The following is a 15,690-nucleotide window of genomic DNA, read 5'->3' as shown; positions in this document are numbered from 1 at the left end:
CCTTGTCTTCCATGGATTAGGGCAGTGATTGTAGGTCTTCCCTGATGCGAGGGCTTTCAAATCAATTTACTTTGCTTCCCAAGAGAATGTCTAACCACCAGCCTGCATAATTATCCTCTGCTACTTTGGTTTTTTTCACATCAGGCTTACCAGGGTTCTTTCTTCTCAGCTTTGGCTTTACACATTTTCTCACTGAGCACTTCAGTGAAGTCACTGCTGATTAACACCAGCTTCACGGTGAGAAGAGAGAGTTGCCTTGTTCTGGGACTTCACACAGACTTTATTCACCCTTCATTTATGTGCAAGCCCAGCATCGCTTCTTTGATTTTTTTGAGGTGGTTGTTCTCGCTTTACAAGTCCACACCAGCCACAACAACTTCAATAGTCACAACTGGACAGTGTGGAGGGGATGGAGGTGAGAAGGGACCACATATACAAAGCCCGGTGCTCCAGTAGAGAAAAGGAAGGTGGAAGAGCAGTTTATGACAGATGCTTCTGTAAATGATTCCACTGCTGGGGATTAAACAGACCTTCCATAATCTGTTCCACTTTTTAACTTCTCATACAACATTTTTCTTAATATCTAGCTAAATATCCCTTGCTGCACATTTAATCAAAATTACTTCTCATCTTGCATCCCGCAAGGGTGGAGGACTATCTGTCACTGTCTGCTTCTGGATGATCTTGTTTACGTATTTCAGTGCTCTGACTTTGTTTCCTTACAGCCTACTTACTAAACTAAACAAACACTGGTCTTTCAGCCTTTCCTCAGCCTGCAAAACCACTTATGATTTAAATAAAATGCCTCTGGGATCTTGTCATCTTCTTAAACACACGTTGTCCCATGAAAACTGTAGACCCAAACTCCAGCTAAAGCCTGACTGGAGCTGAGAAGTGCAGGATAATGATTTCCTGTGATAAATACAGAATTATAGAGTGGTTTGGGTTGGAAAGGACCTTGAAGCCCATCCAGTTCCAACCCCTCTGCTATGGAAGGACACCCCCTACAGAACCAGGCTGCTCCAGCCTCCAGGCAACCTGGCCTTGAACACCTCCAGGGATGGGAGCAGTCATGACTTCTCTGGGCAACCTGTGCCAGGACCTCCTCACCCTCACAGGAAAAACATTTCTTCCAAAGATCTCATCTTAATCTCCCTGCTTTCAGCTTAAAACCAATCTCCCTTGCCTGCCCTCAAGAACAGAAGGAAAGAAGGGCAAGTCTCTTCTTATGGTCTGAGATTAAATCCCCAAGAACTCAACAGGAATATTCAGAGAAAACCTTCTCCTTTGCCTGCCGATGGAGATGTTTTCTAGACAATGGCTGGAGTTGTGTCTTCTTGTATGCTGTTTGCTGCCCCTTTTGTGTCCTTGCAAACTGCCCTGACCAGGAAGACATTTGAGAGTTTGCGTTTTCAGTGTCTCTGATGGGTGATGTTGCTTGTACAAATATTCCTCTGGGTTTTAATCTGCTTCTGAGACTTTTGACAGAAAAGTGCAAGAATCATTTGAAGGAAATGAGGGCATTGCAGTGCACATAGATGATATCCTGAATGATTGTGCGGGGGACAGAAAAAGGGAAAAGCAACAAAAGGCTGTAGAAATGGGTCAGGAAATGGAACATGGCAAAAGAAAGCTAATTTAAAATCAGAAATGTGAGATATTTGGGAGAAAGCATAAGTGAATTGACATGCACACTGACTCTGGCCAAAGCCAGGTGATTACAGAAATGCTGCTTTGACAGATAAAGATTTGCAGAATTTGACTCCTGGAATAAAATGACATTACAATTCTTTCTGGATGTTATGCAGAAGCAGTCAAAATGAAGCAGGACTGCCAACTTAGGGAGTTTTAGAAGTCAGAGAGAAGGAAGCAACTACCTGAGTTTTGACAAGTTATGTCACCCAAAGATTAACCACCTTGCCATTAAATCTCTCTGTAAATGGCTAAGGGTGGTGTGACAAAGCTCTTGTTTTCTGGAGATGACTCCTCCTCTGGAGATGTTCAAAACCCATCTGGACAAGCTTCTGCACAAACAATTTCTTCACTATGAGAGTTGTGAGGCCCTGGAACAGGTTGCCTGGGGAAGTTGTGGCTGCCCCATCCCTGGAGGTGTTCAAGGCCAGGTTGGATGGGGCTTGGAGCAGCCTGATCCAGTGGAGGTGTCCCTGCTCATGGCTGGAGGTTGGAACTAGATGATCTTTAAGGTCCCTTCCAAACGATTCTATGATTCTACGATCATCCAGTCCCAACCCCCCACCACGGGTAGGCACACCTTCCACAGACTGGTGGCACTGGTTTTCAAAAGCACCTTGGAGATGGCATCTTAATGCATAGAGGGATGTCTTTGCTGCAGAAGATGTTCGAGTATTTTGGTAGTGAAGAAGCATCACAACAAAAAATGGACCACAAATTCATTGTTTCCAAAGCAGAAAGCTCATTTATCTACCAGAAAGCTATAGTATGTTTAGCTTTCATTTTTTGGCATCATCCATGCAGTCTGAGCAGTGTGCAAACTAGGAAAATGAGAGTTGAAAGCAGGGATAATTTTGAATGTGTTTGAGTCTGTTCTTGAAGACTATGTGGAGGACGGCGTAACACATGCAAATCTGGGTTCCTCTTGTCTCCAGCACAGTAAGGAATAAAATTCTGGAGGCTATGGCAAAAAAAAAGAAAAAAAACAAGACAAGACATTGCAGAAAGCTAACAGTGTCACTGAAAGAAGGCTTGGGAATGACATATCAATTCAAAGCAAAGCTTTCTGTAATTGATAGTTAGCATACAGTGGCAAAAAATTAATAGTGCCAGAAATACTACAGCCTGAGGTGCTCTATAGGATCTGTGAGGTCTTGAAAAATGTGTTGCAGTGTCCCTTTTGGAGCATGGAAATGAAGAAAATGGTTATACAGTGAATGTATCAATAATTTCAAGCTGAGAAAAAAAAACCATTCATGATGGGTTAGATATAGTGGATCTGTTGGTTTATCCAGGGTACTCAGACTGCATTATTAGAGACTCTTCTAGGAAGATATCTTGTAGGAACCAGTCAATAATTATTTGGCAGATATGGGCTTCCAGAAATGGCCACATTTTGCATCAGTTCATACTGAATTGACAGGATTTTGCAAGATTTTGAGGTATTGGTGAATGCCAGAATTCTACAGTGAGTTGATTTGAAGTAAAGTGATGTTAAAAGAGTTAAACTACATCGATATATTTATATATGTGTATGAAACCATTACAGGCTCTGAAAGAGATCTGTATCTCACTCTGCTGGACTTAAGACTGCCTTGAAGGCACTGAGCATTTCTAGCTGAAATTCTGCTCAGACAGCCAAGAATCAGTCTGCCTTGTTTATTCAAACCTGGGCTAGGGAGCTGAGCTTATCTTGGGGCACAGATAGCTAGATAGAGGTATAAAAACACATGTACAGAATCAAATGATAGCTGAGGAGCACAGTCACTACGGGCTTTATAGCTGATGACCCCCGAATGCTGTTATAGTGGCAGCTCAGAATAAGCTGCAATGCAAGAAGGGTTTCTGTTTGCAAAAGGAGGAGGTGTAAAGGGCTCACGCTCAGGTTAATCTAGGAAATAGAGACCAAGAGAACACATTAACAGCATGTTCTCCGATCTCAGCATAGGTCCATGAAATATTTATTTTAAATATAAATCTTAGAATAGTTTTGGTTGGAATGGACCTTAAAGATCATCCAGTTCCAACTCCCCTGAAATGGGGAGGGACACCTCCCTTGGACCACCTTGAACACCTCCAGGCAGGGAGGGCATCCATGACCCCTTTGGGCAACCTTTCCCTCACAGGAAAGCGTTTCTTCCTAAGATCTCATCCCAATCTCCCCTCTTTCAGCTCAAAACCCTTCTTCTTGTCCTGTCCCTGCTCTCCCTGATAAAAAGCTCCTCCCTAGCTTTCTTGGAGACCCTCTTTAAGTACTGAAATTCTTGCTGCAGGTTTGGACTGTTGAGGAACCCAGATTGCCAAAGCTCTAAGCCCCTTGGGCATCTCCTAGCTCAGTGTCTGTAATTAAGGGATGTACACTTATCACTGCTCTGCCTTGAGGAGAGTAAATATAGCCATTAGAAGCACCAGAGATGCCTGTACGAAGAGCTGGAGCACGTAGCACTTTCTTTGCTCTAAAGATTGGAAAATCGGCCCCTTTGCAATTACTGATAATGAACTGAAGCGTGTCCTCCAAGTGGAGGAGACTGCAGGAAATAGCTAACTTGTTGCTAAAGTCACAAATGCTGCTTTAATTGACTTATTCTTTCATTCTCCCTGTTCCCCCATATAGAGACCTCCATTTGTCTTTGCATGTTTCTACGTGGGTTTGTGCTACCCTTGTCCCATGCCTCCCTCATCTCTTTGTGGAATTCTCCACTTGTTCCTTCCTTCAGACGTATATCTGGGACAGGGGCGTTTTAATTCCTTTCTGTGTGTTAAACTAAGGTCCTCAGTTTCTTGATGGTAGTTCAAGGCAAATCATCAACATTGCAGTTTTAATTAGTTGCTGAACGAGGAACTAAATGCCCCATCCCTGGAAACAGTGAATGTCAGGCTGGATGGGGCTCTGAGCAACCTGATCTGGTTGAAGATGTCCCTACTCCTTGCAGGACAGATGGACTGGATGAGCCTTCCAAGCAAAGCCATTCTATGATTTATTTATTTATTAAGTTTTTAATTGTTCCTTTTCACCACAATTCAGGGTGGTAAGATGCTTTAAAACCTCCTCCTCCCTCCAGCGGGGGGATGAATTTCTATCTTTAGGGTTTCTACAGCCAGATCTTGCTTAGAAAAAAGATCTCATCAGCCTGTTGTTTTCACCGCTGCAATGGAGGGCTCTGATGTGTCACACACTCTTCTCAAGGACATCAAAGAGGAAAAGAAAATGTCACAATGCTGAACAGGGCAAATGGAAGTCACTTACGTGAGCTTTACAGCCGATCACTTTCCTTTTCAGATCGCTCTCAGTTTGTCCGAATGCAGCACCAATTGAAGTGATAATGACTTCTCTTTCAACGACAGCTTTCATTCAAAGTATTTTGATGTGCCAGTAAAAGTTGCTTTAAAATGCCAGCAATAAATACACATTCAAAGCAATACACTTAGTGTCTCAGTAGTGAAGTCCTTGTATGTTCCCATGAGCTGTAGTTGTGACTGAATAAATGCTAGGCATGAACAATGCTCACTACGTTTTCCACAACTCTCCCTACGCACACATATTCTCTCTTTCCTGCTTTCTGGTGAGATCAGATTCAAGTATTCCAAGAGATGCTTCAGCCTGTATGCTCCCATGGCCAATTATGCTGGGGCATGTCTCTCCAAGAAAATATATAATGGATTCCCCTCTCAGGAACAGGAAGCTCACAATGTTTTCTTGGGAAGAATAAAGATTGTTCTGGCTCTAGGATATTCTTATTGAGCCACCTTTCTCGTGACGTGCTTCCTACAGCATATGAAGATGAAACATCAGATGTTTTTGCAGGAAGGCTTGCAATCAAAGCTCTTGCTCACCATCATCTTGTGGGTGAATAAGAGTGTGTTTGAGCCTCATCCAGTACAAAAGGAGAACTTTGCATGAAGAATATGAGAGATCAGAAAGGGGGATGAAGACAAGTTGGTATGATGGAGCAGCCCCAGCCAGTGTTAGACCTAGAAAGGGATCTGTCTTGGGTCTAAATTTGCTATGCTATGCCTCAGCAGAGAGTCTTTACATATCTACCATGTGGCCAGGACATTTTAAAGCCAAATTTGATGGAACTTGCCTTTTTCAAGTGTCTACTTTAACTACTTAATGATCCCCTTTAGCAACCTTGCAGTCTTTAATAGAGTTGTCGTTACAGGTCTTTATCTTCACAGACAACGTGTTGATATCCAGAGATCCTCAGTTATCCTACAGGATGGGATATTTATTTTTAGGCACCTGTGTTAAGATCCAAGTGATCTCAAGCCCGACTAAGCACCATCTCCTATTTTTAGTAGAGTTGGTTTGCTTTGGGATGGGAGAAGCATCTCTGTTACTCCAGAAATTGAGGACTGAAGCTCCCCGATATATCAATATCATAGGGTCCTTAAACTTTGGCAAGCACTAAATGTGACATGGATGGTGTTTGTTGCCAAAACTCATGTCTTGTTGTACGATACGAGTTTCGGAGTACAAGCTCGAGAATATCATGTACCCAGTTTGAGGCTTCATGGACACTGAAATGTTTTAAGCTTCCTTTCTGGTCAGATGGATGAATCTTGCTTGGAATAGCTACATAACAATTTGCAACCAGGTCATGCGCTGAGCGTGATGGTCTAATTTCCTTTTGTAAGAATATTGTTTATAGCTGATTCAGTGGTTAGCCTGGCTGAGTCAGTCCAGCAGGATGGGGCATTCCAGAGGCATCTTTAGAAAACAAAGGCTGAAGCCCTGTCAAAAAGGATGCGTTCATGTAGGGAAGTAGTGATATCTAGGAAGACTTCACCCTCAGTTATCATGAGAGATTTCATGAAGAATTCTTATCTCCTGAAGGGTTATGGAGGCATGATGTGACTTCACCACATCAAAGACACCCAGAGGGCTGTGGATTTTCTTCCAACTTGAAAGTTTGTGGGCACAATCCAACAATTAATGCCCCATCCTATTGTTATATCTTTTTCCAACCAGGTTCTAGTCATTGACTTGATGGAGGACAAATAAAAAGCTTCATCTTTTCAGGCTTCCTCAAAGTCAGAGTGACTTGCCTCCTTGGCAAATGGCTAAGGGAGCTATGGATTAGGAAGTCTGTCAAATACAAATTAAGGATTATTAAGCTCATGTCAGATGACAGCTAAAACCCAACTCACTAAGTTCTCTTTGACTTTCATTTAAGACTCATGGCCATCACGCTTCACTCTCATTTCGCATTATAAGTCCCAGAGGACAAAGAAAAGCCTACTAAAAATGTTTGTGAATCATTTTCTCCCAAGTAACAAGTGATAGGACAAGAAGAAATGGCCTGAAGTTCCACCAGGGGAGATTTAGATTAGATAGTAGGAAAAATTTCTTTATTTTAAGAATGATGAAGCACTGGAACAGGCTGTCCAGGCCAGTGGTGGAGTCTCCATAACTGGAGGTACTTAAAATATGTGTGGATGTGGCAGTTTGTGACATGGTTTGGTAAGCACAGTGGTGTTGGGCTCAAAGTTGGACTTGATGACCTTGGAGTTCTTTTCCAACCTTGGTCATTCTACGTTTCTATATTTCTATCTGACTTCCATGGATCCATCATGTCAAAGGACAGGTGAAGTGGCTTGCTTAGTAAAATTCCTGCCACAGCAAAGGTCTTGATTTATAAGACATCTCAAGTTTTCAGGCTTCTCTGAAGGTATCTAGGTCTTATGTGTGTCTGTGATAAGCAGGAAGGCAGATCAAAGAATGTGGTTTCTTCTCATTTTGATTCCATACAATGAGTAAATTGTCTTCTATGTGGATCAGCTATTAGAGGAGAAAGAAATAGTGAATGTTACTATATTTATCTGTAGTTCTTCAATCCCTGTAAAGTCCTCCTTGAAGGCACTGAGAAAATACAGGCAGAAGACAGCTTATAATGGGTTGTACTCAGCACTGGTGAGACTGCTCCTTGAATCCTGTGTTCATTTCTGGGCCTCTCACCACAGGAAGGATGTTGAGGCTCTGGAGTGAGTCCAGAGAAGAGAATGGAGCTGGTGAAGGGGCTGGAGAACAAGAGGAGCGGCTGAGAGATCTGGGGGTGTTTAGCCTGGAGAAGAGGAGGCTGAGGGGAGACCTCCTTGCTCTCTACAACTACCTAAAAGGAATGAGAGGGAATGGCCTCAAGCTCCACCAGGGGAGGTTTAAGCTGAACATTAGGTAAAAAATTTTTCACAGAAAGGGTCATTGGTCCCTGCCCGAGGCTGCCCAGGGATGGGGTTGAGTCACCTTCCCTGGAGGGGTTTAAGGGATGGGTGGGTGAGATGCTGAGGGACATGGGTTAATGGTTGATAGGAATGGTTGGGCTCAATGATCCAGTGGGTCTTTTCCAACCTGGTGTTTCTATGAGTCTATGATTCCTGGGAGGACTGTTCTCAGGCAGGGGGAAGGACCATTAGTATGGAAGAAGTGTTTGCTGCACCAGCTCTGTTATGCTTCTGCCCAGGTCAGGCAGGATGCGAAGGTTTTGTCCAGTGCCATGAACCCATGTGAGTAATGTTAGTACAATGCAGACAATGAAACCCTGGGGAAGGACTGATGCTCTTGCATGCCTGAAGCACTCTTGAGTGCCTCAAACTCATTGCAAATGGAACCTCCGGAGAGAGGGACACCTGTGAGCCATGACTTCTTGAACTCCTGAAAAAATATCTGAGGTATTTAGATAGAGGCACATCCTAAGTATGAGCTTGGAGGAAAGGAAATCCACTGTGCGCTCTACAGCTATTTCAACAGCCAGTGGGAAATGAAGTTTGAGCTGTATAAAAGGGCTTGTTCCTTAGGTGATGCTGTAAAATCATGATGTGAAAACATAGTATAAACAAGGTTTAGAAGTGACCACCTGCCTTAACCACCTGGGCCCATTCATCCATGATTATCAGTTTATGAATACTTGGGAAATACTAGGAATATTTCTTCCAGACTCTGCTTTCCCATTATTTTTTTCACCCCAGGACATCTGTGTGTAGTGATTTATTTCTAACAGCTTGGGGTAAGTTGAAATTTTCTACGTATCAGGTAGTTGCCTATTAGTAAGCACCAACATCCGTCCTGCAGGTTTAATTTGTCCCAGCCTATCAGGATTGCTCGGTGATGGACATTTCTCCCAGCTGAACAGAGAGGTGTGATCTGGTGCCCATGTATGGACCGGGGTTCTGCAGGTGTCTGTCACGTTGGCATAGGATAGAAGTACACTTTGTAATGTCCTCTCACAGCCGTTTATGAGGTCTGGAGAAGAGGAGGCTGAGGGGAGACCTCATTGCTCTCTCCAACTCCCTGAAAGGAGGTTGTGGTGAGGAGGGAGCTGGGCTCTTCTCCCAAGTGACAGGGGACAGGACGAGAGGGAATGGCCTCAAGCTCCACCAGGGGAGGTTCAGGCTGGACATTAGGAAAAAATGTTTCACAGAAAGGGTGATTGTTCCCTGGCAGAGGCTGCCCAGGGAGGGGGTTGAGTCCCCTTCCCTGGAGGGGTTTAAGGGACAGGTGGACAAGGTGCTGAGAGACATGGTTTAGTGATTGATGGGAATGGTTGGACTCGATGATCTGGTGGGTCTTTTCCAACCTGGTGATTCTATGATTCTATGTGCCGGCTGCCAGACTGACTCTGGCATAAAGAGCACCATCCACCTTTGCAGGCAAAACAAAGCTTATAGACCCTCTCAGTCACTGTAATGCATTGCATGTGATGTCTCTGGTCAGCAGAAGACCTCTGAGATGCAGGAGGGGGCAGAGCAAAAGACAGCCCACAGTGTGGGGGCGCATGAGCACAGGAGGCTCATCCTGAGCATGAGGGGAACAAGAGGCAGGAGCCTTCTATATTAAACTTTGACTCATTGTGTGAGATTGGGCAGTCCTGATATATGAAGAATTATGTAAAAGATGTCGTAGAATCATAGAATGGTTTGGGTTGGAAGGGACCTTAAAGACCATCCAGTTCCACCCCCCTGCCATGGGCAGGGACACCTCCCACTGGATCAGGTTGCTCCAAGCCTCATCCAACCTGCCCTTGAACACCTCCAGGGATGGGGCAGCCACAGCTTCTCTGGGCAACCTGGGCCAGTGTAACGTCCAACTAACCTGAAGGGGTAATACACCACTCCTGTTGCTTTGCTAGAGATTTTGGATAGTTATTCTCTTCTTAGCAGCAAACGTTGTGAAATCAAACACCAAACGTTCTGGAGTCAACAGCTTGTCATGGAAATAATATCAGTGCTCGTCACTCCCTAGCACTGTGTGTGAATTTGGGCTGTAAAAGAATTCACATCTAACATACAAAACTGGAGGAGAGAGGGCTCAAAGCCTCTGGTTGAAAAGCACTGTTAGAAATGATGTGGTGCCTCATTAAACATCTGAAGCCCAAACTGAGAGAGTTCAGGCTAGAGAAGAGAAGGCTCCAGGGAGACCTAAGTGCAGCCTTCCAGTACTGAAAGGGGGTTTAGGAAAGCTGGGGAGGGGGTCTTGATTGGGGAGTGCAGAGATGGGACAAGGGGGAATGGTTTTAAGCTGAATTAGGGGAGATTTAGATGAGATCTTGGGAAGAAATACTTTCCTGTGAGGGTGGTGAGGCACTGGCAGAGGTTGCCCACAGAAGTCATGGATGCCCCATCCATGGAGGCGTTCAAGGTCCAGTTGGATAAGGATTTGAGCAATATGGTCCAGTGGGAGGTGTCCCTGCCCATGACAGGGGGGTTGCAACTCTATGGTCTTTAAGATCCCTACCAAACCAAACCATTCTATGATTCTATTGCTTGGATCAGGAGGTTAGAGTGGCAGGGCCCCTGTGTTGGTGCTCTCCAGGAATTTCGTTCACCATTTCCAAACTGGCACATGGGTTCCCCTTCATGCTGCTGTACCCCTGGCATGGTTGCATTTCCTTGGTGAAGGAAATGGTCTCTTTGCAGGACAGCCAGATCTCCTTTTTCAACAAAACGTATTTCGAGATGCCTGAATAAGGAGAACCAAGAGGCTGTTAAGACAGTGGGAAGGATGAGGTTTCTCTCTTACCCCTTCACATTCAGGGTAACTTTGTGTGTCACTGAGGAAAGCAAGAGCAGAAACAGATGTGGAGCACAGCTACAAACAGGATGTGAAAATAAACTCATTACCCCATCTGCCCACTGTAAACAGTGTGAAATTAGTGGCAAGCTAGGAATAAAGATCAGGGCAAATGGCCTTTTAAAGAGAGCAGAGGGAGCTGGAAGGTCTGGTGTTAGAAAAACAGAGGCACCGAAAGCCCAAGCCATGCATGACCTGGTGTGTATCGCGAGCACCTTGGTCAGTCAAGGCTACAGGTGGAGGAAAATCTCCTCATGAGAGCCTGCGTGATGCTATTTTTGAAGGTAAAACCAGAAAGGCCACTCCATCTTAGGGAGAGAAGACCTTATTTTCTTTTTGTCTCTGCCTGATGAGGAGCATCATCTATTTTATAAGTCATAGGGATTTTTTTTTTCCCCCCTATGAGGCACTCTCTTAATGTTGCATAAAATTACTCTCTCAGGGGTAGTGCAAGGAGGAAAACGTGGTGTTATGTTGTCTCAGTTGTAAAGACATCGCTAACAATAAAAGCTCCTGAATGATTTGGGGTTTAAGCGACATGATTATGAAACGGGTCATTCGTGACACTCCACTTCGAGCTGCTTCAAGCACCTCTGTCATAAAGCCTGAATGGGGGGTGTTTTATGCCTTGGGCTTGTGCTATAAATATTCACCCCTGGCCTTTGTTCTGTGAAGCAAGGCTCAGCTTGAGGATATATTTACTTAAAATTTTGCAGGAGAATTTCTCAAATGGTCAATCTGCTTGATTTATTCAAAGTGGGATCCCAAAGTGTTTTAGGTCTTTTACAGGCTGGCTGTGTTTATAACCATCCTGGGGAGTATCTTCTGCGATTCATGTAGCGGAGAGGGGGAAGGAGGGTCATAATTTCTGTTTTAACCTACTTTCCTAGCAGTCGACATGACACTGACAAAGTCATCTCTTCTAGAATAAAGCCTGCCATGCTTTATCCTTGTCCAGAGGAGATACTTTGGAGAAAGCCAGGGCAAAATAAGTCAAACCCAATTTTTCCCCCTATGGATTGTGCTCTGATATACGCGTGGCAAATTTAGTTGTGTCTGAAAGCAGAGACTATGAGCAGCTCTGGCTCATTTTATAGATCTCAGTGAAACTGCGACCAAGTGATATTTCAAGGAAACTAGTTCCTTGTGTTCGGGGTTCTTCAAGATATGACAGCCCAAGGCAAAGTTTCTTACGTGTTGTAAATAGTTTCTCTCCACATTTGGCAGATCCAAACAAGCCTTGAGTGCTAAATAAACCAGATCTGTGAATAAATCGGGGGAGGAGAACTCGGATTTGAGGTGTCGTGAGGTCTGAGATAACGGAAAGCTTGATATTGGCCACGAGGCACTTTGTGAAATAGTCTGGAGTTTGATGAAAGCTTTTGCATTTGAGATGGCATTGGGATATTCGAGGAAGAAACCTTCTGGTGGATTCCCCCAAACTTTGTAATAAAAGTAATTGAAATACCTGAACTCCAGCTGCTACCTTCTAGTCTGATCAAGAGCAACAGAAGCAGCTCCTTCTTAGCAAACACCCTGCGACTGCTGAGGGAAGAGAGAAGTATATACCGGGCTCAAGTGGTGAATATGGATGGCAGCAGAGGCAGGTGAAGAAATTCCGTGCGGGAGAGGTAGCAGGTGAAAGGAGGAAACAGACTTTATGGAGAAATCAGTAGACTCTTGGAGAGAGCAGAGATCTCATGAAGCCCTCAGAGATGGAAATCTAAGCCCCATATTTCTCCCAAGAGAGAGGCTTTTCTAATGTTTTCTGAGTTAAAGGGTATAAAGCTGCTGGAGAGCATCTGGAAGAGGGTTGTGAAGTTGGTTTAGAGGGGAAGCTATATGAGGAGCGACTAAAGTCACTTAGTCTGCTCAGCCTGGAGAGGAGGAGACTGAGGGGACACCTCATTGCAGTCTATGTCTTCCCCACAAGGGCAGGAGGAGGAGCAGGCACTGATCTCTTCTCTCTGGTGACCAGTGATGGTACCTGAGGTGATGGCAGAAAGATGTGCTGGGGGAGGGTTAGGTTGGACATTAGGAGAAGGTTCATCACCTAGAGGGTGGTGGAGCACTGGAGCAGCTCCCCAGGGAAGCAGTCCTAGAGCCAAGCCTGAAAATATGCCAGAAGCATTAGGACAACACCCATGATACATGGTGTGAATGTTGGGGTTGTCCTATGCAGGGCCAGGAGTTAGACACTATGATCCTTGTGGGTCCCTTCCAACTCAGGACATTCTATGATTCTGTGATTCACCAGTACCAGACACTGAAGGAGCTCAAAAAACAGAAGGTGCATCCACCTTATCTACCCTGTGAAGGATAAGGTATCCTTATCCATCTGGCTCCTGTCCAAAGGGAAGCGAAGTTCTTCTAGGGACAAGGCATTCCTTTGGGAAGCATTTGAGAAGCACCTCCTTCAAGGTCATGACAACAGTTTCTGTTTTTATAGCACAGCAGGTTCTGAAAATGCGTTATAGGCTTGGGGACTGAATCTCTTCTTCCATAATCCAGGCTTTTCTCTTCATCACTCCCCCAGGCCATGGTGCGGTCACGCCTGACTTACATCAACATGTTCTAGAGCACCACATCAAATGAAAGGCGTGCAGTTCCTCTTGTCCTTGACCCCTTCTCCTCTCCACCACCTGCATGCTACCATGCCCTGTAGAGCATGACTCAGCCTCTGGCTGTCCCCATGCAGCTCACAGAGGTTAACAGTGGAGCAGACATCCACCTGCAGCCTGTGGAGGTCCATGGTGAAGCAAATATCCACCTGCAGCCCATGCAAGACCCCGCACTGGAGCAGGGGGATGTGCCCAAAGGAGGCTGCGACCCCATGGGAAGGTGAAAGACCCGGGACTGTTGGTCGACAGCAACTGAACAAGAGCCAGCAGTGGCCCAGGTGGTCAAGAAGGCCAATGGCATCTTGGCTTGGATCAGAAACGGCGTGACCAGCAGGTCCAGAGAGGTTCTTCTCCCTCTGTACTTGGCCCTGGAGAGACCGCTCCTTGAATCCTGTGTTCAGTTCTGGGCCCTTCACCACAAGAAGGATGTTGAGGCTCTGGAGCGAGTCCAGAGAAGAGGAAAAAGTTAGGAAAATGTTTTTCATGGAAAGGGTCATTGGACAGTGGAACAGGCTGCCCAGGGAGGTGTTTGAGTCACCTTCCCTGGAGGGGTTTAAGGGACGGGTGGATGAGGCTTCAATTTCCCTTCACCCATTCCTGCTCCTCTCCAGCACTGCTGAGCGTCGCTGCAGAACACTTGAGCAGCCAGTGCATTCCAGCCCCATCGTGGGGGTAGTTCTTGAGCAAGAATGATGAGCTCGGGCACTCGAACCCCCCAGATGACCTGTTGGAAGATATCTGCCTACTTAGAGATTTCAGAAGATGAGTCATTGCTTGTTGAGTGGATGGTGATGAGAGGGATTTCTGTCTTTGCACATAAAGATGTGTCTAGAGGACGACAAAGCTGGTGAAGGGTCTAGAGAACAAGTCTTATGAAGAGCGGTTGAAGGAACTGGAATTGTTTAGCCTGGAGAAGATGAGGCTGAGGGGAGACCATACCACTGTCTACAACTGCCTGAAAGGAGGCTGTAGAGAGGTGGGTGCTGGTCACCTCTCCCAGGTAATAGGTAATAGGATGAGAGGAAATGGTCTCAAGTTGCACCTGGGCAAGGTTTGGATGTTAACAAGAATTTCTTTACTGTAAGAGCGGTGAAGCATTGGAAGAGGCTGCCGAGGGAGATGGTGGAGCCACCACCATCACTGGAGGGGTTCTCAAAATGGTTAGATGTTGCGCTTCCTAACATGATTTAGTAGGCACAGTGATGGTTGGACTGGATGAACTTACAGGTCTTTTCCAACCTTAATGATTCTAAGATGGACATCCCAGCCTGGTCTAGCTCATGCAATCTATGATTCATTGCCCGCTAGGGTTTCTCCATCACCCTCACACCCCTTCTCTGATTTTCTTGCAGAAGGTATGGCGGAAGCTGTCAGCTTAAGCAGGGACTGCCTTCAGGCGGGCGAGTCCTGCACCAACGACCCCATCTGCAGTGCCAAATTCAGGACTCTCCGGCAATGCATCGCAGGCAACGGAGCCAACAAGTTGGGCCCCGACGCCAAGAACCAGTGCCGGAGCACTGTGACAGCCCTGCTCTCCAGCCAGCTGTACGGCTGCAAGTGCAAACGAGGCATGAAAAAGGAGAAGCACTGCTTGAGCGTCTACTGGAGCATCCACCACACGCTGATGGAAGGTCAGTCAAGCAGTTTGTTTATTCCTGATGATCTTCCTAAAAGGCAATTACTGCTGGGGCTTTCAGCAGATCTCCCCAGCACCTAAGTGGCTACAAGAAAGGACACCCCTGTAGCATCCTCTTCCCTCTCAAAACCCATTGACCCCCATTTTGGGAAAAGCAATTCTGAAAACCCAAGGCACCTCCTTCCTTTCTTTCTTCTCAAGCTGGCGTCATTTTTTATGACATTCTCAGTACTCCTTGAGCCGTTTTGCTGGGGAAATCATAGAATAGCTTGGGTTGGAAGGGACCTTAAAAGGTCATCCAGTTCCAAACCCCCTGCTGTGGACAGGGACACCTCCCATTGTTGCTCAAAGCCCCATCCAACCTGGCCTTGAACACCTCCAGGGAGGGGGCAGCCACAATTTCCTCAGGCAACCTCTTCCAATGTCTCACCACTGTCATTGTGAATAATTTCCTCCTAATGTCTAACCTAAATCTTTCCCCCTCCAATTTAAAGCCACTGTGTATGGTATGTTTTGCATCTAAGCCAGCCAAGACCATGAAAGCTGTGGATTTTATAGGAACACGATACAAAATATGAGCAGTGTGAACTTAAAAATAAAAACATCACTCTCCTGGAGGCTCTCAAATACACCAGTGTCTTTGGGTTAGTGAAGATTTGGGGCTGGTGACATCA

General features: G+C 45.5%; 1 protein-coding gene across 2 annotated transcripts in view; it reads left to right on the top strand.

The window, feature by feature from the left end:
- The window catches only part of GFRA4 (GDNF family receptor alpha 4), an 82,234-nt gene that overhangs the window by 51,765 nt on the left and 14,779 nt on the right, over positions 1-15,690 (top strand). The window contains exon 2 of one of the 2 annotated variants that reach the window (XM_069856651.1): positions 14,733-15,011. In XM_069856651.1, coding sequence (XP_069712752.1) covers positions 14,733-15,011 — 279 coding nt within the window. The remainder of the gene's footprint in view (positions 1-14,732; positions 15,012-15,690) is intronic. The other variant, XM_069856652.1, reaches the window with a different exon arrangement.

Source organism: Phaenicophaeus curvirostris, chromosome 4, assembly GCF_032191515.1.
Source record: "Phaenicophaeus curvirostris isolate KB17595 chromosome 4, BPBGC_Pcur_1.0, whole genome shotgun sequence".
Lineage (NCBI taxonomy): Eukaryota > Metazoa > Chordata > Aves > Cuculiformes > Cuculidae > Phaenicophaeus > Phaenicophaeus curvirostris.
Note: the sequence above shows the minus strand (reverse complement) of the source record. Positions and strands in the feature narration are given on the sequence as shown.